The sequence below is a fragment of the Tribolium castaneum genome, chromosome 8 (genome assembly GCF_031307605.1).
Source record: "Tribolium castaneum strain GA2 chromosome 8, icTriCast1.1, whole genome shotgun sequence".
Classification (NCBI taxonomy): domain Eukaryota; kingdom Metazoa; phylum Arthropoda; class Insecta; order Coleoptera; family Tenebrionidae; genus Tribolium; species Tribolium castaneum.
Window position 1 is genome coordinate 11753191 of NC_087401.1, and position 24588 is coordinate 11777778.

General features: G+C 35.2%; 8 protein-coding genes across 13 annotated transcripts in view; 3 read left to right on the plus strand and 5 right to left on the minus strand.

Annotated features, from left to right (window-relative positions):
• The window catches only part of Flo2 (Flotillin 2), a 76957-nt gene extending 71242 nt beyond the window's left edge, over positions 1–5715 (plus strand). Inside the window, exons 2-6 of one of the 2 annotated variants that reach the window (XM_008193749.3) lie at positions 719–1015; positions 4155–4507; positions 4565–4779; positions 5003–5186; positions 5235–5715. In XM_008193749.3, coding sequence (XP_008191971.1) covers positions 719–1015; positions 4155–4507; positions 4565–4779; positions 5003–5186; positions 5235–5438 — 1253 coding nt within the window. In that variant the 3' untranslated portion in view covers positions 5439–5715. Of the gene's footprint in view, positions 1–718; positions 1016–1328; positions 1483–4154; positions 4508–4564; positions 4780–5002; positions 5187–5234 lie in introns of those variants that run through there. The other variant, XM_015981070.2, reaches the window with a different exon arrangement.
• A 460-nt stretch (positions 5716–6175) lies between these two features.
• eIF4H1 (eukaryotic translation initiation factor 4H1) lies at positions 6176–9963 on the minus strand. Its single transcript, XM_966931.4, has 5 exons — positions 9761–9963; positions 9400–9589; positions 7209–7479; positions 6997–7158; positions 6176–6945 (listed from the first exon to the last, which is right to left on the minus strand). Exons 1-5 carry the CDS (start codon positions 9796–9798, stop codon positions 6806–6808), a joined length of 801 nt encoding a protein of 266 aa, XP_972024.2. The 5' UTR covers positions 9799–9963; the 3' UTR covers positions 6176–6805.
• Positions 9964–9983: 20 nt separating this feature from the next.
• LOC660666 (transcription initiation factor TFIID subunit 7) lies at positions 9984–11066 on the minus strand. Its single transcript, XM_966879.5, has 4 exons — positions 10909–11066; positions 10477–10860; positions 10322–10432; positions 9984–10275 (listed from the first exon to the last, which is right to left on the minus strand). The coding sequence occupies exons 1-4, from the start codon at positions 10978–10980 to the stop codon at positions 10243–10245; spliced, it is 600 nt and encodes a 199-aa protein (XP_971972.3). The 5' UTR covers positions 10981–11066; the 3' UTR covers positions 9984–10242.
• Positions 11067–11220: 154 nt separating this feature from the next.
• Vps37B (Vacuolar protein sorting 37B) lies at positions 11221–12229 on the plus strand. Its single transcript, XM_966822.4, has 3 exons — positions 11221–11471; positions 11521–11698; positions 11745–12229. The coding sequence occupies exons 1-3, from the start codon at positions 11340–11342 to the stop codon at positions 12110–12112; spliced, it is 678 nt and encodes a 225-aa protein (XP_971915.1). The 5' UTR covers positions 11221–11339; the 3' UTR covers positions 12113–12229.
• On the minus strand, positions 12227–13280 carry LOC100142420 (dnaJ homolog subfamily C member 30, mitochondrial). The gene is made up of 3 exons (XM_001811462.4): positions 13097–13280; positions 12696–13045; positions 12227–12648 (listed from the first exon to the last, which is right to left on the minus strand). The coding sequence occupies exons 2-3, from the start codon at positions 12976–12978 to the stop codon at positions 12275–12277; spliced, it is 657 nt and encodes a 218-aa protein (XP_001811514.1). The 5' UTR covers positions 12979–13045; positions 13097–13280; the 3' UTR covers positions 12227–12274.
• A 385-nt stretch (positions 13281–13665) lies between these two features.
• On the plus strand, positions 13666–15559 carry LOC660487 (serine/threonine-protein phosphatase Pgam5, mitochondrial). 2 transcript variants are annotated; one of them, XM_008193737.3, is made up of 4 exons: positions 13666–14588; positions 14638–15028; positions 15082–15212; positions 15271–15559. In XM_008193737.3, the coding sequence occupies exons 1-4, from the start codon at positions 14425–14427 to the stop codon at positions 15419–15421; spliced, it is 837 nt and encodes a 278-aa protein (XP_008191959.1). In that variant the 5' UTR covers positions 13666–14424; the 3' UTR covers positions 15422–15559. The 2 variants fall into 2 exon arrangements, with proteins under 2 accessions (XP_008191959.1, XP_971808.1); XM_966715.4 differs by having other exon boundaries at positions 13668–14588; positions 15079–15212.
• On the minus strand, positions 15475–18921 carry LOC660423 (stomatin). The gene is made up of 6 exons (XM_966654.4): positions 18802–18921; positions 18600–18755; positions 18457–18554; positions 17260–17421; positions 17048–17213; positions 15475–15664 (listed from the first exon to the last, which is right to left on the minus strand). The coding sequence occupies exons 1-6, from the start codon at positions 18889–18891 to the stop codon at positions 15560–15562; spliced, it is 777 nt and encodes a 258-aa protein (XP_971747.1). The 5' UTR covers positions 18892–18921; the 3' UTR covers positions 15475–15559.
• Positions 18884–23180, minus strand: LOC660364 (band 7 protein AGAP004871). 4 transcript variants are annotated; one of them, XM_015981072.2, is made up of 7 exons: positions 23001–23179; positions 22845–22945; positions 19702–19857; positions 19554–19651; positions 19346–19507; positions 19129–19294; positions 18884–19072 (listed from the first exon to the last, which is right to left on the minus strand). In XM_015981072.2, the coding sequence occupies exons 2-7, from the start codon at positions 22929–22931 to the stop codon at positions 18941–18943; spliced, it is 801 nt and encodes a 266-aa protein (XP_015836558.1). In that variant the 5' UTR covers positions 22932–22945; positions 23001–23179; the 3' UTR covers positions 18884–18940. The 4 variants fall into 4 exon arrangements, with proteins under 4 accessions (XP_015836558.1, XP_971694.2, XP_064214573.1 ...); XM_966601.4 differs by having other exon boundaries at positions 22996–23178; XM_064358503.1 differs by having other exon boundaries at positions 23019–23176.
• Between the last annotated feature and the right edge of the window lie 1408 nt (positions 23181–24588).

Below are 24588 nucleotides of genomic sequence, written 5' to 3' on the forward strand. Positions count from 1 at the left end.
TAACTCATGTTAATTTAGTAACTTTTCGTTCCGTTTTCACAAAATCTCGCTTAAGCGGTTAAAAGAAGCAAAAATAACACCATTTTCGACATAATTTTGCTATTTTTCGGCAAAATTTCGACTAAGAAAAAAAAACAACGGCGTTTTGAAGTGTTTTTTCAACGAAAGGTCGTAAGCATTATTAGCTAACACCGATAGTTCTCAAGAGTTATTGACCTATTTTTCAAAGTCTAAGACTGATAAATGTTTTGAGTATTTTTTTCAACAGAAATTTTTTTATCTTTGTAGACGAATCTGCAACTCCAACTATTTACTCAGGTTTCGCTGTCTGGCTTCATTTTAATTCATTTAGTTACAATTTTTGAATATCGATGAAAACTTAATATAATTAATAAATTACAAGTATAAGCATGTTCTACTTTTTATGAATATCTCCACTTGAAAATGACCGAAATCCCTAATTTAATTAAATCAGTAATTAATTTTGTAAAATTGTGGGAATGTATCACAAGCTGTGACCAGATTTATTGGTGCAAGTGGGTTTCGGAATGAAAAATACACATGTCCCGGTATACATACTTTATTTTTTCTATTAACAGAGTCACGATAAACATAAAATAATACTATCAAAATCGAGGCCAACCCTTTCATTGCTTCCGCTCTAATAATTCCACAAGTCCCACAATATGCCAACAATGACAATATTAAATTTTTGCAGGAGGATGCTGCGGTTCGACCAAGCGCGTGACGATCGTAGGCGGCTGGGCATGGGCCTGGTGGTTGGTGACGGACGTCCAGCGTCTGTCCCTCGAAGTGATGACGTTAAATCCCATGTGCGGAAACGTGGAAACTGCTCAGGGGGTTCCCCTAACGGTCACAGGAGTGGCCCAGTGCAAGATAATGAAAGCTGATGAACTCCTCTACACCGCTTCGGAGCAGTTTCTCGGGAAATCAGTCAAGGAGATCAAAGCGACGATTCTCCAGACGCTGGAAGGGCACTTGCGTGCCATTTTAGGCAAGTGTTCTCGAAAAACCGAGATAAACACATTTGTTAAAAAACGATAAAAATTCCATTGATCTCAATTGGTCAATGAACGAAACCAAGGAAAAGCGATTACGTCGCGGCTGAACTTGACCAAGGCCCACTCGATTCTCTGATATTTCTGACAATTTTTCGACCAGATTTTCGTTTAATTACGTGAAGAAATGTGCAGTTGTTTATTTAACTGCATCTTTTATTATTAACAATAATTGTCGCATTATTATTATGCAGTTAGTCGTTACGTCTTGTAAATCCTTGACTCTAAATCTTCCAATTTTGACGATAGTGGGGAGCTAATATAAAACTTAATAAGTTTATCCTGTGACAGTTCTACTGATTCTTTTGCAAACTTTGAATTTTGCAAGTGCCATGTCGATGGTATGGATGGGTGCTTTTAACGTTTCCATGACCGTTGGACTCACCTATGCGGTTGTTAAAGGGTTCGTTTCAATTAGTTTATTGACAATTTCTTTGTTTGGCCTTCGTCCACATTTACGTACAATCTAGTTTAATTTTTTTTGCTTTCACCAGTTTAAGTGTAATAAAGTGTCTATTATGGACAATAATTTTCTTTTTGTCATGTTTTCAATTGCAAAACCTGACACAATTGGCGCAAATTCCAACTAAACAAGTTGGGCACGACCTAACGAGTTCACGTTTACGCCTAAGAAGCCAAAAATGTGCGTTTGATAACGTTGGTGAATTGACTGATTTTACCGTAATATCTAATTTGCGAAGGATTGAACTCTAGAATTTAAAAGTTTCCACTTTTTTACTTTTGTAACGGTATGAAGTATAGTAATTTACGGCTTGTCGGGCTGATTATAGGTATTTATGTATTAAGGGCGTATGGACGCTTTTATGGCCTGCAGCCTTATTTATTATTTCTCTATTTTTTTTGCTTATAAACTACAACTATTCGCAAATATAAATAATAATTATGAAAATTTGAGATTATGCAATTTTAATTTTTAGACGGTTACTTAACTGAAGTGTAACAGAAAACTAAAAATTTTCGTAGAGAACAGCGAAATTTCGACATTTACAAAATAACAGTTTTTGTGGAATTTTTAAGAGTTGTAATTTAGTTGGGAGTGCGTTGACCGATCATTATCTAACTACAAACATCTGCAATTTTTTGAAGACGACGGTGATAATTTCTATTGGTCAAATTATTCGAGGAACGAATGAGACGCCGCTAAGCCGGTTTTAGGGCCGGCCTCTCATATAAAATAAATTGAAATAATTGGCGAATTTTAAATTATTTTTTTAAGCATTTCACATCTTTATGTAACGAACGAAGCAACAATTTTTCTTCACTTGACTTTTTTTTATGAACTTTGAAAAAAAATGGAAGGAAATCTTTCTATAGAAACTAAAAGGAATAATGACTAAAGTCTGGATTTGAAGTTTCTTGTCTTTCATGTGACTAGTTTGTTAATGAAGGTGATTAATAAACGAAACTGTTTAAAGCACGAACGAGCAATAGCGAGTGAGTGCCTTTAATTCTTGAGTTTATTAATCGCCCATTAACCAACGAGTTTATTACAATAATTATTACCGTAAACTTTTTTTTGAAATTAATTACAAATCAAAATCAATTTCATCTTTTTCATCGCAACGATAAAAATGACTCCTTATAAAAAAAAACTTCATCGTTAGTTTGTCCTTGAAGTAGACCATTTTTAAATTTGTTAACACTTTCATTTTTTCATTTTTAAGTTTGAACAATTGTAATATTAATACTATTTCTATAAATCACCAAAAATAATTATGGATTATAAAAATGTATGTTAGTCGTCATTGTTTTTTTATTTGTATGAGTATAACTGGTTGTTTATATCAAAATATCATCAAAATTTTAAAACAGTTACTTAATGAAAAAGAGTGTATTAATGACGTCTAGTAATACATCTTTTTTTAATAAAATAATTCAATAACATCGAAATTAATAAATGCTTAACGGAAAATAATATTAAGTCACTTTAAAAAATATGTTATTTCACATTATGTCACGTTTTTTGCTGTAAACTTTATTCTCCTATGTTCTTTCTCATTAAGTTGGCATTATTAAACAATGTAAATACAGAAAGTATAATAAGATAACGGTTTTTATGTTTTTTTGCTTTTAAGTCATTTTGTAATCAATTTAAAAAACAACTTTTTCTTAAAGTATTGTACTGAAAGCGCGTATTACAGCAGTGAAAACCGTTTCCCTATATCTGCTCTCCAAGTCAAGTTATTTCGATTTAAAGATGGAATTATGACGTCATAACTACCTATCGAGCATTTGGTCCAGTTTTAAGATCAAATGGTTTTTGACCTTATATTTAACACTGACAGAGTTTATCGAAACTTGATAAAATTTAGATTTTGAAAATCTAGAAAGGGATTTTGTGGAAAACGTGTGAAAAATGTTCAAATATCTGTTAGGTTTTTGGTGACGGAGAGGTTTCAGTGATAAGAGGCGGTTGTGACGTCAGGATTTCTTTCTCTGAAAGCGATTATTTCGCTTATTTTTTATCGCAGGAAACTTTGAAAAGAACTTACTAGTACAGAATGAACTATATTTTCAATTAGTTAATACATAAAACTAGTAAAATTGATTGCCATTACCAACCAAAGCCTTTAAGTGAAATTATAGAAGATTTAAATATTTGATCATTTTTGCATCATCTCATTGTTTTGCTGGTTTAATAAGTAAACTACAACTTTAAAGTTAAATTGGCAATAAGGTGTATGAAAAAAATAGCCCATAATCTTAAATATAAGTTGGCAACATTATATAATTTGTAAACATAAGTTTTCTTATATCAGGTAGTCTGTGACTTAAGCAAAATTGAGTTGGCAACATTGAATACTGTTAGGACGAAAAACAAATGATTGTCAGATTTTAGCTCCGGTGTCTCTATGTTTCTTCTTTGCTCTAAGATGACTGTAACTCTGAAATTAAGTTGGCAACCATACAAGACTTGGCAATTCTCGTATTTTTCGCTTCCATGTTTTTTTTTTTAGTTTGATAAATTCTAACTTTGAAGTTAAGTTGGCATTATGTCATTTTTTCGATTTTTTTTTAATCTGGTTCTATTTTCTGTTCCCTGTTTTCCTGCAGGAACTCTTACAGTCGAAGAGGTGTACCGCGACCGGGACCAATTCGCAGCCCTCGTCCGGGAAGTGGCAGCCCCGGATGTGGGTCGGATGGGCATCGAGATCCTCTCCTTCACCATCAAGGACGTCTATGACGACGTCCAGTACCTCACATCCCTCGGGAAAGCCCAGACGGCGATGGTGAAACGCGACGCCGACGCCGGCGTCGCCGAAGCCAACCGGGATGCCGGAATACGCGAAGCCGAATGCCAGAAATCGGCAATGGACGTCAAGTACTCCACCGACACCAAAATCGAGGACAATTCACGAATGTTCAAGTTGCAAAAGGCCAACTTCAATCAAGAAATTAACACTGCCGTTAGTTTTTTTTACGGAAAAAATCCGATAATATTTTTTTTAATTTTTGAATTGTAGAAAGCCGAAGCACAATTGGCCTACGAATTACAAGCCGCTAAAATTCGCCAAAAAATTCGAAACGAAGAAATTCAGATCGACGTGGTCGAGAGGAAAAAACAAATCGAAATCGAGGCTCAAGAAGTGATGAGGAAAGAGAGGGAGTTGAATGCGACGGTGAGGCTTCCGGCCGAAGCCGAGAGCTACAAAGTCCAAATGATCGCGGAAGGGAAGCGGTGAGTTTGGAATTCCCGCTTTTTTCAATTTTCCAATATACAGTTTTGAAGTATTTTTAATACTCATAGCTATTTCTCGGTCATTTTATTACTTATTAGATAATTTTTTGTCATATTAATCCGAAAAAAGTGTAAAAAAAAGTTGGCCGCACCGGGATTCGAACCCACGTTTTTCGAGTTTTTGGCCCGAAGGTAAAAACTGGCCGTATTTGTGATGTTTCAGGACTCAGACTGTGCAGACGGCCAAGGCCGAAAGCGAGCGCATCAAGCTTTTGGGCACGGCTGAGGCCTCGGCCATCGCAGGCATCGGCAAGGCCGACGCGGAGCGCATGCGCCAGAAAGCCGCCGTTTACAAGCAATTCGGGGACGCCGCCATCATGTCTCTCGTCATAGATGCCTTACCAAAGGTAGGATGAAAATAGAAAAAAAATTGTATGTGACTCGTGCGTTTGCAGATCGCAGCCGAAGTCTCCGCTCCGTTGGCCAAAACCGAGGAGATTGTTCTGATTGGAGGCCCTGACACGACGACGGCCGAGATTACCCGACTGGTGGGCCAGATCCCACCCGCCGTCAATGCCTTAACGGGAGTGAATCTATCCCAAGTTCTCGGGAAAATCCCCGGAGCTACAACGCAACAAGTCGCTGCCGCTGTCAAATAATAACCTTGCACTTTGGCTCAGGATGTTTTTTTTGGCGAACTCACTCGCCTGCGGCTGGTGTTCATACAAATTCAGTAGGGTAGTAAAAAATTCTCGATGTATTTTTCTACTCCCATTGGACGGATGAGTCGGTTTTTGTTTCGGGTTCGATTGAACACCAACTAGTACTCCGCTTTACCTTTTTTATTTTGTCTATATTTTGTGTTGTTTTAGGCTTTTACACTAGGTGTGTATTGTTACTACCCACTTGTGTGAATAAACATATTTTAGTAAATGGCACTGGTGTTTTCATAACGTAAAAACTTTCTGCACGCTAAAATTTTTTTGTTGTCTACTTTTTAATATCTTAATCGTAGATTATAAACACTATTTTGAAACACAGCAATGTTTTAAAATAAAATGTTCCAATAAAAAAACTTGAATAACACATGCGAAAACGCTTAAAGTTCTCGGGTGTCTATAGTTATGCAACTCGCTTACGCTGGTTGCATAATGACAGTCAAAAACAACTATTTTTCGTTAACGACGTATAGTTTTTGTTTTGACTATTGAGGACTATAACTTAGGAGATTTTTTGGATCCAAAATCATTGCTTTGAAAACTTGGGCGGAACTGCGCCCTCTAGGGACAATAATGGAACTATTGAGGTCGGAACGTTTTATTTGTATGTTTATTATTCTTAGCTGTTTTTTTTTCTTGGGAAGAAAATCAAGGGAAGGGAAATGAATAGTCGGAGGTACTTAAATTCACAATTTATTCTTTTTATATATCATACAAGACCATATATTACACAATATGTGTAAGTTTTATGCTCATCATAGCACTGTAAAAATCTGGTAATAAGACAAAAACGTACCATTTTTACAATGCTCGTATTTAACATGATAAGATTAATTTATACTTATACGAAAAAGAAAAGACTTCCAAGAACATACCCAAGAAACGTCTTTACAAAAATAACAATTACGTTTAAAAAAACACATCAGTTATTCTAATATACAAGTAATAAAATTAATAAATTATGGTATGTTGTTTATAAAACTGGGAGGCAAAATCTAATTACCTACAAACGTCGATCAAAAATCAGATCGAACAAAATCATGAATTGATCTCAATCATTAATGTTATAAAATGCAACACTATAAAATCTTTACATGAACGGCTCAATTAGAATGCAAACCGACTATATTACAAGTTAACAAAACGAAACGCTGGGATCACGAAACCCCACACAATAATAAAAAACTAATAGATTTTATTACTTCAGTTACAATCGCCTATTATAATAAAACGAATCAGTTCAAAATAAGAAAAGATAAATATTAATCTTAAAAATCAAAAAAATTACACACAATCAACAAACATTTTTACTGTTTATCCTGCAATTTCTCTTCTCGCGGCTTCGCACCGCCGAAAATCGTCGACGACTGCGAGGTCTCTGCTAGCGCATTCACCGGATCTTTGATTGTCCGAGGCTGCAGCTTCAATTTGGGCCTTCCTGATGTGTCTAAAACAGCCAACAAATCACTAAAAACGCCGAAAATCGCCGCATTTTCACCTGGAGCCGGATTTGGCAAGTCCTCAGTGAAGGACCTCCTCTCCTGGCGGGCCCTGCCGCCGAAGGCGCCGGCGTTGCCGCCGCGGCCGCCGCGCGAAGACCACTCTCTGGGGCCGTCCTCGGCCGAGAAGTTGCCGTAGTTGCCTCTGTTTCCGCCCCTATCTGCAACCCACCCCTTTGTGAAAAAATGCACATTTTCGGCGAGTTTTTACCGTTGAAGGCTCCGCGACCGCCGCCCCTCCGGTCGAAATCGTCGAACCGATGATCGCCGCCGCCGGGTCGCGGCCCGCGGAAACCGCCACCTCCGCCGCCGCCGCCGCCGCCTCGACCGCCGCGGCCTCGGTCGAAACCGCCCCCTCGTTCGCTGCGCTTCCCCTCAGCCACGTCTATTTTGATGTTGTGATTTTCGACTTCGACCATGCCGTTTAGGTTGATCGCTTGCTCCAGGTCGTGCAGGGTGGCGAATTCGACGTAACAAAAGCCCTAAATTGCGGAATTTGGAAAACATCAAAGGAAAATTCGCTGATTTACTCATTACGTGTGCAAAATTATAAAAAAAATCTTGTTTTATCTCCTTTGTTTACACATTATTTTGTTATAAAATGATCGAAAAAAGTTTTCGAATCCAAGGCGGCGTTGAACAAATGTCACTCGAGTTTCAAAATGGTGAACCAAGTGCAAAATTAGTGAAACAAAAAACGTTTTTTCAGTGTTGATTGTGGAAATTTCGAAGAAAATATGGAAAAAAATAAAGGTAGGTTACTCATTAATTGATAAAATATTGAATTTTTGGTGTTGTAAACTTTTTTCATCAAGTTGGCGTTGGTGAACTATCAATCCATCAATGATGGAGATTTCGAAAAAACATTATTTCTTTTGAAAAATTAACGCCTGTTTATATGAAATAGAATTGTTGAGGTTTAAAAAATTATGTTCAAACTGGTGATCGTGCATCTGTTTATTTTGAGATAATTTTTTTGCCTTTAAAATTATCCAAATCAGGATGTATGCTCACAAATTGCAAAAAACGATTATGTCAATACAAATCTTGTTTTATTTCCTTCGGTTACACATTTTGTTAAAGAAACATTAATTAAATAATGTGTAAAGAACCGAAACACTTTTTCGAATCCAAGGCGGCGATGAACAATTGTCATTCCAGTTTCAAAATGGTGAACCAAGTGCAAAGTTAGTGAAAAAAAACGTTTTTTCAGTGTCAATTGTGGAAATTTCGGAGAAAATACGGGAAAAAATTAAGGTAAATTACCCATTAATTGATTAAATATTGAATTTTTGGAGTTGTAAATTTTTTTGATCAAGTCTGGCGTTCGTGCGGCGTTACGGCAAAAATCTATTTTTTTACAAAAACACGCCATCTTTTCTTAATGTGCATTTGGTTAAATTAGATTTGATAGGAAAATTTTAAAAATATTCTAGAAAATTCTACCAAAATTATTTCGGTCATGTGCAGTTTCGCTACTTTACTCATCATTTCTTTCATTTAAGTAATAATGCCTTTAAAATTATCCAAACCAGGAAGTATGCTCACAAATTGCAAAAAACAATTATGTCAATACAAATCTTGTTTTATTTCCTTCGGTTATACATTTTCTTTAACAAACATTAATTAAGTAATGTGCAAATGATCGAAGGAATTTTTTGAATCCAAGGCGGCGTTGAACAATTGTCATTGCAGTTTAAAAATGGTGAACCAAGTGCAAAGTTAGTGAAGAAGAAAACGTTTTTTCAGTGTTAATTGTGGAAATTTCGGAGAAAATGTGGAGAAAAATTAAGGTAAGTTATTCATTAATTGATAAATATTGAATTTTTGGTGTTGTAAACTTTTTCATCAAGTCTGGCTTGGTGAACTGTCATTCCCATCAATCACCGAGAAAAACAATAATTCTGTTGAAAAATTAACGTTTGTTTATGCAAAAAGTTGGATAAATCATAAAATTATTTGACTATTTGACATCCATCACGTTCATTTGTTTCGATATTTTTTATCGATTTTTAGAATCAAGTGCGGCATTGATAAACTGACAATTTGGAAATTAATCAAAATTTTGTGATAAGATCTGAAGGTTTTTATAAAATCTATGCAAATTTAAATAGTACTTACCATTTTGGCCCGTAATAAAAATGTTTTTTCCTGCTATTAAAACAAAGTAGACGTGGTAAATATCAGAGCCTCCTTTGCCTTGAAAATGGTAAACATTTAGTCACATGCACCAATGAAAATGGGCTACTTTTTATAGAAAAAGACCAAATAAAACAAGATTTTGTGTACAAACGCGCGAATGGCGTCACTTTCAAAAGGAGGCGCCAAAACCACGCCGTGTGCTGGTTAAAGGGGGGGAAGGGTGCCCCACGTGGGGCCCTTGTTTCGGGGCAAAAATCTACCTTAAATTTGTCGGTTTCCTTGTCCATAACAAGTCTGACGTTCTTAACGTTGAGATCTTTGAAAATCCGATTAACGTCCCCCTGGACCGTGCCATTGGGTAAATTTCCGATGTAAGCTGTGAACGGGGGTTCCGTCGGAAAAGGCTTTCTGCCGCCCCTTCGGCCGCCACCGCCTCCGCCGCCGAAATCCCTGCAAAACAAACCGCGTGTGAATCGCATCACGCTCACGCCGTCCCCGACGCGCTGCCGCCGCCAAAAGTCGGCGTTTGGGTATCGAGAGGGTGCGTCGCGACGCCGATAACGATGAAAATGGGTTGCAAAAGACAATCTCACTCATAGTTGACTAAAAAATTCAATTTACCTGTTGTCTCTATCTTCATAACCGCTACGACCGGCCATGTTTGATTTCCAGGGACATGCGCTGGAGGATTTTTTGACAGAACGCGGCACAGGCTGGCCAAATTTACCGCATTGTTATCACTAGGTTTATCAAACACTGATAATTTTTGAACGCGACGATTCAGTTCCAAAGATTGATAAATGGGATATCAGTGGACGGAATTGGGAGATTTTTAATTGACATGTGTCATCGATTTTGTGTTTATTTTAGTCGTCAAAGATACAACAAAAATTGCAGATTCCTGCAATAACAAATCCTCAAGTTTTAAATCAACATTATTTCACTTGTAAAACAATGTCTGTACGCTTTGCATTCAAAAACGAAACGAAAGTGACGACTCTAATCGTACGTAACAAAACTATAACACAAGTTAGTTCCTTAAAAAAATACAGATTCCTGTAATTGTAAACAAAAGTTTGGCTCATAAAAACAAAAACCAATCATTATTCGACATCTTCCACGTTACTTTCGGTTTCCTGTAAAAATAAGTAAGTTTTGAATTGAACATAAGCCTCAAATAACCTCTGCCGAGTCAGTTAAAACGTTTCCAAATATTTCAATCTCCGATTTTTCCTGATGTTTTATTTGGCTTTCCTTGGTATTTGAGTAAACTATTTCAAATTTTGTGGAAACCTGGTGCAAAAAATTAACAAAAATGCCTCACAAATCGAACTTACCGCCTCCAAGTCGGCTTGAAGCAAGTAAAACAGCTCTTTCTGCACGTTCACAGCCGTCTCATCCTTATTTATCATAGATTTCCTAAACCTCTTCAATTTCACGTTCTTTAAAGGGGGCGTCAGGCCGTGGACACACTCAGAGCCCTCATTGTAGTTAATACAGTCCAAAATCTGGCAAATATCAGCCGTTTTGACACAAACTTTCCTATTGCACGTTTTAAGCGACTCGATAATTGTGGGCAGTTTACGTAAGCGGGCTTCTAGGGGCTTCCCCGCGACGTGAACAACTCCATTGCCAGATTCCGGATCCAAATCAATTTTTAGTTTTTTTCGAAGTTTTTTCGGTTTAGTAGCCATTGTTGTACGAACAAAGTCGGCCATATTCTGGAAAAATGAATGAAACTCAAGTCAAGTGAATCGGGGGGCGGTTACTGGAGGCAGGCGAAGGATAAATTGGTCTTCTAACTCAATTTTTGTGTCTTGAGGGGGCGACTTTGGCTCCATTTTGCTCACTGTTTTTTCAAAGTTTTAAAAAACGAAGTTGGCGCGTGTCAATTGTCATTATGTGCACAAGGATGCCAACATCATATTGTATTAATTGGAAAAAAGGTCAATTTATGAGTTAACTATTTAATTCTATTGAGGAGAAATGTTCTTTATTTTTTTACAATAAGGTGGACACACACTTTAGCTCAACTTATTTATTAAAAAATTGGTTTTTATTTCCAATTTTTGGAAAATATTGTGAGTTGGTGCCCATGCTTGTCACTGCTTTGTCATTTTTCATTGTTAACCTTGCAATGAAATTCTAAATTTATTTACAAAATACTTAGTTGTGCTCGTAATTAAAATTAGTGTGAGTGATGACGTCCCCATTATTATTGTCAGACTGCAAGAAGGCAGTTTCTGATTTAAAAAGCCTGAGTAACGACGAACTGGACAAGATAATGAACGACGAGGAAAAAATCGAAAACATTCTCTCATCCTTAGATCAGGTTTGTTTTTATTAAAATTACTCACAGACAAGTCATTTCGTAATTTTAGTCATATTTGAAAGAAATTGAAACGCAAAAAGAGCGCCTGTTAGAGAGTAACAGAGCCCTTGCTGAGGAGAATTTATCGCGAGAGCCTGAGTTAGTAGAAGGACGTGAAAAATTGCAAGAATTGAGCGAACAAGCCGAACAGTTATCGAAATCAGTTGAGGAGAAAGTGAAACAAATAAGTAAAGACCCAGTTTGGTGATTTTTTATTTGACTCTAATATTGTAGAGAATAAAAGTGGCGATCTCTCCCTTGAGACGTCACTAGCTTTGCTACAAACCGCCGCCAGTGAGATGGAGGAAAAGTCCGATAAACTTGTAAAGTCGTTTTTGGAAAACGAAATAGATTTAGAGAACTTTCTGGACGAGTTTTTGACCAAAAGACGCCAAGTCCACTTGAGGTTGATTAAAGCCGAACAGTTGTCGAAAATTATTTCAAGGGGGCCCATGGGGGGCACGTCAAATTATGTCAACGCGCCTGCAATTCCCATTAATAGTAATTATTTCCCGGGGGTTCCCAGCCAGAACGTGCCTTACCCGACAGGGCCCATTGGCATGCCCATGCCGGGGCTGAATTATTTCCAAAACCATTTTTAAGTGTGATAATAAATGCATAACCCTCACCCCGTTTACTGATAAATATATATCGAAGTTTATGTATTGTATAAATAAGAGAAAACTATTTTAGTGTTAGTTAATAAATGAAACAAATAAGTTATGTAATTTTATTTACAACTATTTACAATAAATAAATACTCTTCATTTGTCTGTCTTAGACTTATCGATTATATGTTCCCCAAATATCACAACTCTGTTTGGATCATCGTTATCCTCGTAAAAGACATAAGCCGCCATAATTGCAAAAAGAACAGTCATTAAAACCAATTTTTCCGTTTTCACATGTTCGGCTAATTCTTTTTCTCGTTTCATTTTCATTTTTTCCCTCGCCTTGAATCTCAGAGTGTTCTGAAAAGTGGCCCCATAATGCGCCTTTGACCATTCATCAAAATCATAAACTGTGGTCCTCCCATATTCTGAGGGAGGCCTTGATTGTGTGTCCCTCGACTTGTAAAACTTGTTCAACGGTGGGTCGTCTCGTACAACCCCTGATGTTACCCCCTCAAAGTATAAACCTTCAAATGTTATTAATAGAAATTTATTTAAAATTTTTCAAAAGTACCTCTGTCATAAAGTTTGCGTGATTTCACGTTCCCTAACACTTCGTAGGCTTCGGTGATGTCGCGAAATTTCTGTGCGGCGTCGTCGCTGTCTTTATTTCGATCAGGATGGTAAACTTTTGAAAGTTTGTAATAAGCGGATTTGACGTCAGCTTGCGTTGCTTTTGAGGAAATTCCAAGAGAGTCGTAATGGCTTTTACCTTTAGTAGATCGGAGGAAAAAGGAGGTGTGGAATTTACGTAACTGGGGCCCCAAAAACCAAATATAGGAACGAGAGGGGTACATCTTGAGGTTAGATTTAACGGACGAGTTTTATGACGACATAATCAATTGATTTGACTTGAAGTAATGACTAAAAACAAGCTTAGTGAACAGAGATTGAACTACACAAGCTTTTAGTTACCGTTCTTTTTGAGTTTTGTGATTATTTCACAATTAAATCCAAGTCGAAAAAATGTCAAACGTCAAAAAATCGACTGATTTCAGTAAACCGGACGCCGGTTTTTAGCACAAAAAATCGTTTTACGCCACATTGCACCCAAACTTGGTACATAGGATTTGTGTGAATAATAATCCAAACTACCCTCTGACTATAAAATATAAATTACTCCTATTTAATTTTTTTTGGTCCTAAGTTGGTGTACTGAATGTCGGTGGAGACAGGTGCTGGCACCATTAACATTACAGTCGACCAGATAATCGCTGCGCGCAACTTTTTTTTTTTTTAACTACTTTATATCTTGCAATTTTCTTTATTTTTGCTGGAGATTAAGCCCTTTGATAAGGCCTTTGACCGTAAATCGAAGGATTTAATCTCCTGCAAAAATAAAAAAATTGCAGGATATAAAGGAGGCTCCATGCGCACAGCGATTGTCTGGTCGACTGTAATTTTCATGGTACCAACATCATTTTTAGTGCTATTTCCACTGCTATGTGTACTGAATGGCCACAGAATAACAGGTTTTACAGAAACGCATCTGTCCTTGTCCCGATAGAGCGAAAGTGTCACTAGCACATCTATTGTTGCCAGCGCGTACTAAGCGTTATCGGCGGGCGATTTGAATTGCCCGTAGTTACTTTTCTTTTAAAGTTTGATTGCATTTTTCGTATTGTTTGTAAATATTCACAACAATAGTTGCTAATAACACTTTCTGATGTTAGACAACTATTGTTGCTGAATATTTACAAAGAATACGAAAAATAAAATATGAGAATAAATAAAGACAATAAACTTGTAATAAAAATTTATTATCACTAGTCAATATACACGATACGATAACTATAAACTAATGATTGATCCATCAAATTATTTATATTCCCACAATAAAAAAGTTCAAAAAAGCACACACACGAAAAAAACCACAAAACAGTACTAATTTCACATAAAACAAAGCCGAAGGCGAACACCAAACAAACCAAGCACAAAATGGCGATTTACACAATGGCAACTGTCACAGGTCCACTGTTAATTTCTGCCGATATTATAGGTAGCTTCGCTAAAATTGACTATACGTGTGTGCGACATCTGCGATAGCAAGCCGAACTACAGTCGATTTTGAATTTGGCGCCTATACTTGGCTTGGTGCATTTAGGTTTCACCACCCTGTGAATGGCTTGTAACTGTCACTGTGACAGCTTTAACCTCACTTTGCAAATTGAGCTTCACATTTCCCGATAAGAATTATCACTTAAACCGTAAACAAACATTGAATTTTCTACAATTCATCCAACATGCGCCCATTTTCGAAGATGAACAAGCTGTTTCTGGGTGTGTGTGCGGCTTCGGGGGCCGCAACTTACTACTTTTTGAACGGTTCAAATAAGACAGTTTACGCTTCTTGGACGTCGAATTACGAGCCTTCGCCACATGCCAGATGGGACGATAATTGGGACCAGTAATCGTGACACAAACCCGGTAATTTTTTAGCTAATAGTCAATTGTAGTCGCTCGCCGAAATTTTTATCACACCCGAAATACTCCAAAGATGAGAATAACAATCAGATTCATAGCGAAATTGAATTAAATAAAGCTAAGTCAGTCCGACATTTGATTCTGATACGTCATGGTCAATACAATGTTAATGGCCAAACGGACGAAGACCGGACTTTAACAAAACTAGGGAAAATTCAAGCTGAATATACGGGGAAAAGGCTCAAAGAGTTGGGTCTACCGTATACAAAAATAATCAAATCGACAATGTCTCGTGCGCAAGAGACTGGTTCAATTATCTCAGTTTCTCTCCCCGACGTTCCGGTTAAAAACTGCGATTTGTTGCGTGAAGGGGCCCCCATACCTCCGGAGCCCCCGATCGGGTCATGGAAGCAAGAAATGTATGTAAGTAACACCACTAGTGGTTTTTGGCTCGATTTAATTACTTTTGTTAGAAGTTTTTCGTTGATGGGGCACGAATTGAGGCCGCTTTTCGTAGATATTTCCATAGGGCTGCGCCCCAACAAAAGGAAGACTCGTATACTGTTTTAGTGTGTCATGCTAATGTGATTCGGTATTTTGTGTGCAGGTAATTCCCCTTTAAATTGAGTTGATTTGAATTTGAATTAATTGGGTTGGTAATTTAGGGCACTGCAATTACCAGCCGAGGCATGGTTGAGGATGTCTTTGAACCATGCTAGTATTACTTGGATTAGTATTACTCCAAGTGGGCGCGTGGTCTTAAGGTGTTTGGGCGATAGCGGGCACATGCCGCCAGATGTCGTCACTAGTCGATAAATTTTTATCATTCAATAATAAGCGCAAAAACACATTTTTTTTATTCATGTAAATGTATTTTTAAGTATTATTTTTTTGCCTGGAATCACTTTTTATTTTTGATTTTGTAACACCAAATTAAAGAATACAAAACTACAATTAGTTGCCTCTTTTAAAATGACTAAAAAGCTCTATCGGAATGGGGAAAACAATCGTTGAGTTTTTCTCAGCTGAAATATTGCTCAGTGTTTGTAAATACCTCAACTGAAACAAAAAAAAACAATTCATTAGTTCACTACAACTTCGGAAAATTGTACACTCACTGCCATAAAGAATGTCACCCCTATAAACCCCGACTGATAGCAAAGGGCCCAACTCAGACTCTGGGCTCAAAACGTCAATAAACATTCTTTCTGAGGTTTCATCTGCTTGAAAGCATGATTTCGTGCTTTTACTTTTGTAACATGAACTATATTTTAGTGTAAATTAATAATTGTAATTAATTTAATTAATGAATTAAGGTATTACGTAAATAGATGTACAGACTGATCCAGAAATACTGAGTCTGTTGGCAACACTGGACCTACATTTTTAAGGATACCAATGGAGTAACGTAAGGTTTTACTTTTCTAATTAAATAATAATAATAATAATAAAGCTCCGTTAAAATTTAATTCGTTGTTAAAAGTTAGCAACCGAAAGGACCAGTTAATTGCAGATTAAATTAATGACTCTTTTAAAAACCAGTCCTAATTCTTATTGATCGCAATTAAAATTTAATTCGGGATTAACTTGACGTTTGTCAATACAAAATAAATAATGTCGACTTTATTTATTGCAAATAAAATGTAATTTAAAAATAATTAACTAAAGTATAACCGCTCCGGTTATTACTTAACTGGTAAAATTTTGCAACAGTTAAAGGGCGCATAGAAAGATAATCAATTTTACAAAACTTGTTTGAACAGAATTTGGGAAAAATGAGTATTTTTAATTAAAAATTTAAATGAAAAGTTTTTTAAGCTTTTTGGAGATGATTGATAAAAAATATCGCGTATTCTGTAACTTTTTTAAAGGGCTGTTAAAATTTAACACTGGTTAAAGCCGCAAATCTAGGAATTCTGTTGGTTATTGCTATAGCAATAACGACCAACGCTCTTTAAATTTTAACGGTTTCATTATTGAATACGAGCCAAAGACAAAGAAAATTACAATCACTGACGTCGTTCACAATTAATTGGCGTTATCGCAGTTGTGTTTACAAAAAAAACAGCTTAAAATATTAGTACAGTTTTAATTACGTTTATTTTTTTTATTTCTTACCTAATGAGCAATGCACTTTAAAAAACCACTATCTTCTTAGTTTGACGTTATTTTATAATTTAAATATTAAATAATTAAAATTATATTTTTCTTAGAAAGATAACCATCAAATTATTCTTTACCTACTTTATGCGATAAAAAGTTGAATTTAATTTTAACTTGTAATTAATTTGTACAGACTCTAATTACGATTTTAATGTCATTGATTTGTAAAACAATGAATTCATATCGAGAAAACATTCGAAGGAATGCTTGACTTGACCTAAAAGATTTGCTACCCGGACCGGTTTATAGTAGTTACATTCTTCATGATTGTGACTGTACCTGAATTGCAGCTGGTGATTGGATTATAGTATCAGCAGCCAACTTTAAGGCTTTAGCAGCGTTCATTTCACCCTCGGCTGCGATTATTTTGGCACGAGCTTCGCGCGAAGCTTCGGCTTCCGTCGCCATTGCTCGTTGCAGACTTTGGGGTAATCTGATATCAGTTCTACCAACCAAAAAATTAAAATAATGTTCGATAATTTAACAATTACATTTCGACCCGTTCCACTTTGATTCCCCAAGGGTCTGTGGCAACATCTAATTGTGTTTGCATCAAATGTACGATATTTTCACGGTCTGATAAAATCTCCATCAAGGTTTTTGTCCCCAAGATGTTTCGGAGAGTCGTCATCGCTAATAAATGTGTCGATGTTCTAAAAAAATTTTCCGATTTTTTTTTCAAATTAGACAAATCGGTGGAAAAAATTCCTAGACAGTTGGAGTTTTCTTTTTAAGTTTTCTTTACACTTGGGTAGACATATATCAAAAGTCCCTGTGGTTGGGGGGCGAGCTTGAGGAGGGGGAGGGGGTTAAAGCTGTTTTTTTTTGGTTTTTTGCTTATATCTCGGAAACTGTTACTCCTATCAATTTTTATCTTCTTACCAAAATTAAAGCTAATAAAATATCCTACAAAAAAGTTATATGCATTTTTCTTGTAGGACTAAGCATAAGCGAGTTATAGGGCTGGAAAGAAATAATCATTTAAAAAAATGTGCTTTAAAAGAGAATGTCTTGTGATTTGAAAAACTGACAATAAACTGAATTTATTGGGTCCAACACTTCATTAGAGTAGAAAGGGGGAGACATGGGGGCCACAGAAGTCTTCAAAGTCGTCTTTAGATGCTGCATTTTCGTCTTCGTCTCCAACATTGAAAACTGAATTACAGTCTTGTTCAGTAAAATATTAATAAACAGATGATTTAATATAGAAGTTTTGAATAAATTTTATAATAAACTGTATGTATTGAGTCTAACAGTTCATTCTATCATATCTTCTGGGTCATTTTCAGATGCTGAATTGTAGTCTTCAGCTGGAGAGCCCGAGGGAAGAAAGTATTTTTTCCCTTATTTCCCACTCTTAGCTTAGTTGGGAGACCCTTTACACACACTATTTCCATATAAATACTTATAATATACTAATGTTTAATTATACAGTGTCATGTAGACACCAAACTTCAAAAGCTAGTAGCTCGCTTACGGTTAGTCCTACAACAAAAAGGCTAGGACCATTTTGTAGGAAATTTTCCCAACCTTAATTTTGGTAAGAACATAAAAATTGCTAGGAGTGACCGTTTCCGAGATATAAGCAAAAAAACAAAAAAAGAAACTTAAAAAAAAATCATCTCTCTAGGAATTTTTTCCACTGATCGCCATATTTTTGTCTAATTTGACTGAATTGTGATTTTTACCGAAAATTTTCCACTTTAAGTATTGCAGCCAAAGGGTCTTCGACTCGGAAATAGACAACTGCGTCCACCCATATTGTGACTGAGTCTTTACTTAAGACCTGATAAAAGTTGAATAGTTTGTTAAGAAATGTAAAAAATGTTACTTCTTGTGGCGGTATATCGAAAGTAACAGTTCTGAGGTCAATTTTGATGTAGTCGTCTATACACGGGAGGATGAAAAAAATTCCGGGGCCTCGGGGGCCCCCTGACCGGAGTCGCCCCAACCGGAAAATAACAGCTCGTTCGTACTCTTGTACAATCTTCAAAAAATTATTTTGTGGGCCAGATTGCAAAAAAACGACTTACTTTAAGGCAGGCAAATATGGAAATGGGGAAAGTGATGACGAAAAGGACGAATGAAGAGGCGGTGGCTGTACATTCGATGCACTTTCTCATGACAAAATTGACTGACGTTTATTAAAAATTGCGTTATTGTAACAATGAATTAAATGATTTGGCTCCCGTTAGTCCCATTGTTGTAGTTTAGGAAATAGCTGATCAAATCGATGGGCAGGGGAAATATGATCGTGGAGTTTTTCTCAGCGGAAATGTTATTCAACGTTTGTAAATACCTCAACTGAAAAAACAGTCATAAAATCAAACCGTTCATTAGCAAAATAATTAGATGCTTACTTGTAACGCCGCCGGTGATTCATTTATAACATCGGCCGCTTCTTTCAAAGCCCGCGAAGCTTTCATTTCACCTTCAGCTGCGATCACTTTAGCTCGAGCTTCGCGCGAAGCTTCAGCTTCAGCCGCCATGGCCCGCTGTAGCTGTTGGGGCAAAGAAACGTCCTTTCTGAAACGATTAATTAATTTTCATTAAAATAATCAGTGGGAAAAAAAATACATTTCGACCCGTTCGACCTTAACGCCCCACGGATCCGTCGCCACGTCAAGATTTGTTTGCATAGCGTGCGAAATCGCCTCACGATCTGAAAGAATTTCGGCCAAATTGCGCGTTCCAAGAATGTTACGGAGCGTCGTCATTGCCAAAAGTCGGGTCGAATTGCTGAAATGTAAAAATTGGATTTTTTTCAAACACTTTCGACAAAAACCTGTAGTTTGTGACTTTCGTGACTGCGTTTAAAGGGTCCTGAATGCGGTAATAGACAACAGCGTCCACTGTGACCGTGACTGAGTCTTTAGTTAAGGCCTGGAATTTACAAATTATTACCGAAAAAATTCACAGTAGGAATAAATCACTTCTTGTGGTGGAACATCGAATGAAACCGTCCGTAAATCAACCTTACAATAACTATCAACACATGGAAGAATGAAAAAAATGCCAGGGCCTCGAGCACCACCGGTGCGAAGTCGTCCTAGACGAAAAATAACGGCTCGTTCGTATTCCTGGACAACCTGAAATATTTTTTTTTATTTTTGTGTTGTTTTAATTGTTTTAAGAAGATATTCTTTCTACAACACATTTTCTTTTTTTTTACTGTTATTTTACAGCTTGTCTCAGCTAAGACTTTTGAGCTTAATATCTTATAATCTTAATATTTTAATTTTGTGTCCCGTCCGTCATCAATTTTTGTCTTTTTTTTTCCTGCTCTTGTTTAAAATTTTACAAATATGGCTCTAATTGTAGGTCCCAAACAAAACTGAAAATAAAATCTAAAAATTTGTGCAAACTGTCCCGTCCGTTAAAACGGAATGGGTGTGAAGTCATATTTAAAAAAATCTGGAGCTACAATTTTGTCAGTTTTTATTATTTTTTAATGTCCCTTAGCAGTTTTTTGATTTAAAAAAATCAGACACGATAAAAATGTGAGGTATTTTAATTTTGTGACCCGTCCGTCATCAATTTTTGTCTTTTTTTTTCCTGCTCTTGTTTAAAATTTTACAAATATGGCTCTAATTGTAGGTCCCAAACAAAACTGAAAATAAAATCTAAAAATTTGTGCAAACTGTCCCGTCCGTTAAAACGGAATGGGTGTGAAATCATATTTAAAAAAATCTGGAGCTACAATTTTGTCAGTTTTTATTATTTTTTAATGTCCCTTAGCAGTTTTTTGATTTAAAAAAATCAGACACGATAAAAATGTGAGGTATTTTAATTTTGTGTCCCGTCCGTCATCAATTTTTGTCTTTTTTTTCCTGCTCTTATTTAAAATTTTACAAATATGGCTCTAATTGTAGGTTGCAAACAAAACTGAAAATAAAATCTAAAAATTTGTGCAAACTGTCCCGTCCGTTAAAACGGAATGGGCGTGAAGTCATATTTAAAAAAATCTGGAGCTACAATTTTGTCAATTTTTATTATGTTTTAATGTCCCTTAGCAGTTTTTTGATTTAAAAAAATCAGACACGATAAAAATGTGAGGTATTTTAATTTTGTGTCCCGTCCGTCATCAATTTTTGTCTTTTTTTTTCCTGCTCTTATTTCAAATTTTACAAATATGGCTCTAATTGTAGGTTGCAAACAAAACTGAAAATAACATCTCAAAATTTGTGCAAACTGTCCCGTCCGTTAAAACGGAATGGGTGTGAAGTCATATTTAAAAAATCTGGAGCTACAATTTTGTCAGTTTTTATTATTTTTTAATGTCCCTTAGCAGTTTTTTGATTTAAAAAAATCAGACACGATAAAAATGTGAGGTATTTTAATTTTGTGACCCGTCCGTCATCAATTTTTGTCTTTTTTTTCCTGCTCTTGTTTAAAATTTTACAAATATGGCTCTAATTGTACGTTGCAAACAAAACTGAAAATAACATCTAAAAATTTGTGCAAACTGTCCCGTCCGTTGAAACGGAATGGGTGTGAAGTCATATTTAAAAAATCTGGAGCTACAATTTTGTCAGTTTTTATTATTTTTTTATGTCCCTTAACAGTTTTTTGATTTAAAAAAATCAGACACGATAAAAATGTGAGGTATTTTAATTTTGTGTTCCGTCCGTCATCAATTTTTGTCTTTTTTTTTCCTGCTCTTATTTCAAATTTTACAAATATGGCTCTAATTGTAGGTTGCAAACAAAACTGAAAATAAAATCTAAAAATTTGTGCAAACTGTCCCGTCCGTTAACACGGAATGGGTGTGAAGTCATATTTAAAAAAATCTGGAGCTACAATTTTGTCAGTTTTTATTAGTTTTTAATGTCCTTTAGCAGTTTTTTGATTTAAAAAAATCAGACACGATAAAAATTTGAGGTATTTTAATTTTGTGTCCCGTCCGTCATCAATTTTTATCTTTTTTTTTCCTGTTCTTATTTCAAATTTTACAAATATGGCTCTAATTGTAGGTTGCAAACAAAACTGAAAATAAAATCTAAAAATTTGTGCAAACTGTCCCGTCCGTTAACACGGAATGGGTGTGAAATCATATTTTAAAAAATCTGGAGCTACAATTTTGTCAGTTTTTATTATTTTTTAATGTCCCTTAGCAGTTTTTTGATTTAAAAAAATCAGACATGATAAAAATGTGAGGTATTTTAATTTTGTGTCCCGTCCGTCATCAATTTTTATCTTTTTTTTTCCTGCTCTTATTTAAAATTTTACAAATATGGCTCTAATTGTAGGTTGCAAACAAAACTGAAAATAACATCTAAAAATTTGTGCAAACTGTCCCGTCCGTTAAAACGGAGTGGGTGTGAAGTCATATTTAAAAAAATCTGGAGCTACAATTTTGTCAGTTTTTATTATTTTTTAATGTCCCTTAGCAGTTTTTTGATTTAAAAAAACACGATAAAAACGTGAGGTATTTTAATTTTGTGTCCCGTCCGTCATCAATTTTTTTTTCCTGCTCCTATTTAAAATTTTACAAATATGGCTCTAATTATAGGTTGCAAACAAAACTAAAAATAAAATTTAAAAATTTGTGCAAACTGTCCCGTCCGTTAAAACGGAATGGGTGTGAAGTCATATTTAAAAAAATCTGGAGCTACAATTTTGTCAGTTTTTATTATTTTTTAATGTCCCTTAGCAGTTTTTTGATTTAAAAAAGTCAAAATTTATCAAAAAACAAAATGTGTGGATGATGGGTCAACACTAATTACTAGGAAACCGTTTCAAAAATAATTTATTTATGTTGCCACATATCGTTTATTGAAAAAAAGATTTTTTTGCTATTTTTTTTATATCGTTTTACCTTACATCTGAATTGGTGCGCCAATTTTTGAACACCTCTACACCCTCTAAAACAGACGTCTTTCACGAATGAGTTTTTTCTGACAGCATTTTTCACTGACGATATTTTTTATCTTAAAATTATTTATATATATTTATATTTATTTATCTTAATCTTTATCTTAAAAGATCTGCATCTTAAATTTCATAAAAATTCGTTGACAAATATCTGTGATATCAGGCTCGAAAGTCTTAGTTGAGACACCCTGTATAAACGTACCTTGAAGCACCAGAACAGTGAAAATGGGAGAGTGAGGATTAGAAGCACCACAGAGCCAAAAGTAGCGGCATATTCCACACAGCCCATGTTGCTGGTTTTTTCTGCAATTTTGTGCAAACTGATCGTTTACTGAAACAGTGAATTTCCTTACCATACTCTAGGAAGCACTCATACCCGCCCGAATCGGTGCGTTTCCAGCCGACACTCATCAAACAGTGTTTTGATAAAAATATAATAACTTTGAAAAATGCTGTTTGAACGAAAAGCGGATCACTATCGATGATAGATATCAACAAGTACATTGACGTCCGACTAAATCGGCGGAGAGAACGCAGTCTATTTAGAATGAAATTCTGTTTACACGAGTTGTGCGAAATGAAAACAAACTTTTTGTTTTCTAATAATAAACCGGCACAAAGTTAAACGTCGAGAAATTTTCGATTAACAAATAACAACAGCCTGGCCAACAGGAAATGGAAAGGTTTGCTAATAAAATTATGATTTTTCACAAACTAAAATAGAATTGCGGGCTGGAATAAGTGCTGGAATTCAAGACAGAAAGAGACGAAAATAAACCGATGGTAAATATTATTGATCTTTGGTGGGTTTAGGATCGTAAAATTTGAAATTTATGGAAAATTTCAATCATCTGCGGTATTTAAGGCTGTTCTGTGTGTGTTCTCCTTATGGAGATTTCAAAATGAAATAATTCCGGACTCCGAGTTTTTCACTTTTTTTTTCATAAAAGCTATAGTCTATTGTCTATAGATTGTCTATCTATTGTTTTATAATAGAATAGGCACTTTTTTATAGAGAATTTAATATTGTTATCACAGATTTTTTTAATCATTCGTTTAGCTGTAATAACATAAAGTTGTATTTTTTTAAATGAGAATCGTAGTTGGCTATGATATTTTCGAGAAGCTTATTTTTTCTGAACTCAAAACAATATAAATATAGTTTGATGTTTTTATATATTTTTGATAAAAATATATTTAAAATATTTGAAAGTAGTTGGCCATGGAAATATTATTTCGCATAAAAGGTGTGAATAATCTAGAAATTTTGTGAACGATTATTAAAGTGAAAAATGTGAAATTTTAAAAATAAGACGTGTAAAGTTATTTTCAATTGAATAAATATAAGAGCGTCGCAGATTTTAATTACATAAAAAATGTGCAGAAAATTGAAAACGATGTGTCACTACCATTTGATGACACTTTTATGATTTAGTGAAGTGCAATGGAGGTGACATTGATAATGTTCTGTATTTTTTACCGCAGATGAAATTTGATTTTGGTGTTTAGATTGACATTTTTTTGTAAAATAAAAATTTATTGATACGCAATCATACAATTAATAAGATTTTTCTTCTGCCGACATTTCAAGTTTGAAATTGTAAAATAGAATCACAACGTAAACTTGTCATTTTAAATATAAAAACAAACAATTTTTATTAATTGCAAAAATTTGATCTAATAAAAATTTATTATGCTGTTTTTGAATTAATTAGGGTTTAAAAAATCATTAAATTATAAATACTTGTTGGGTGATACAATTTTCATAGCTTTAATTAAAAATCCAAAAATTTTTCATGGCCTACTATAAAGAAAAAGCGAAAAGTTTTGTTTTTTCTTAAATATTTAAAATTAATGTATTACACAATTAGATATATCAAATCAGAAAAAATAAGCTTTTCGAAAATGTCATAGCCAACTATGATTCCTATTTCAAAAAATACAAC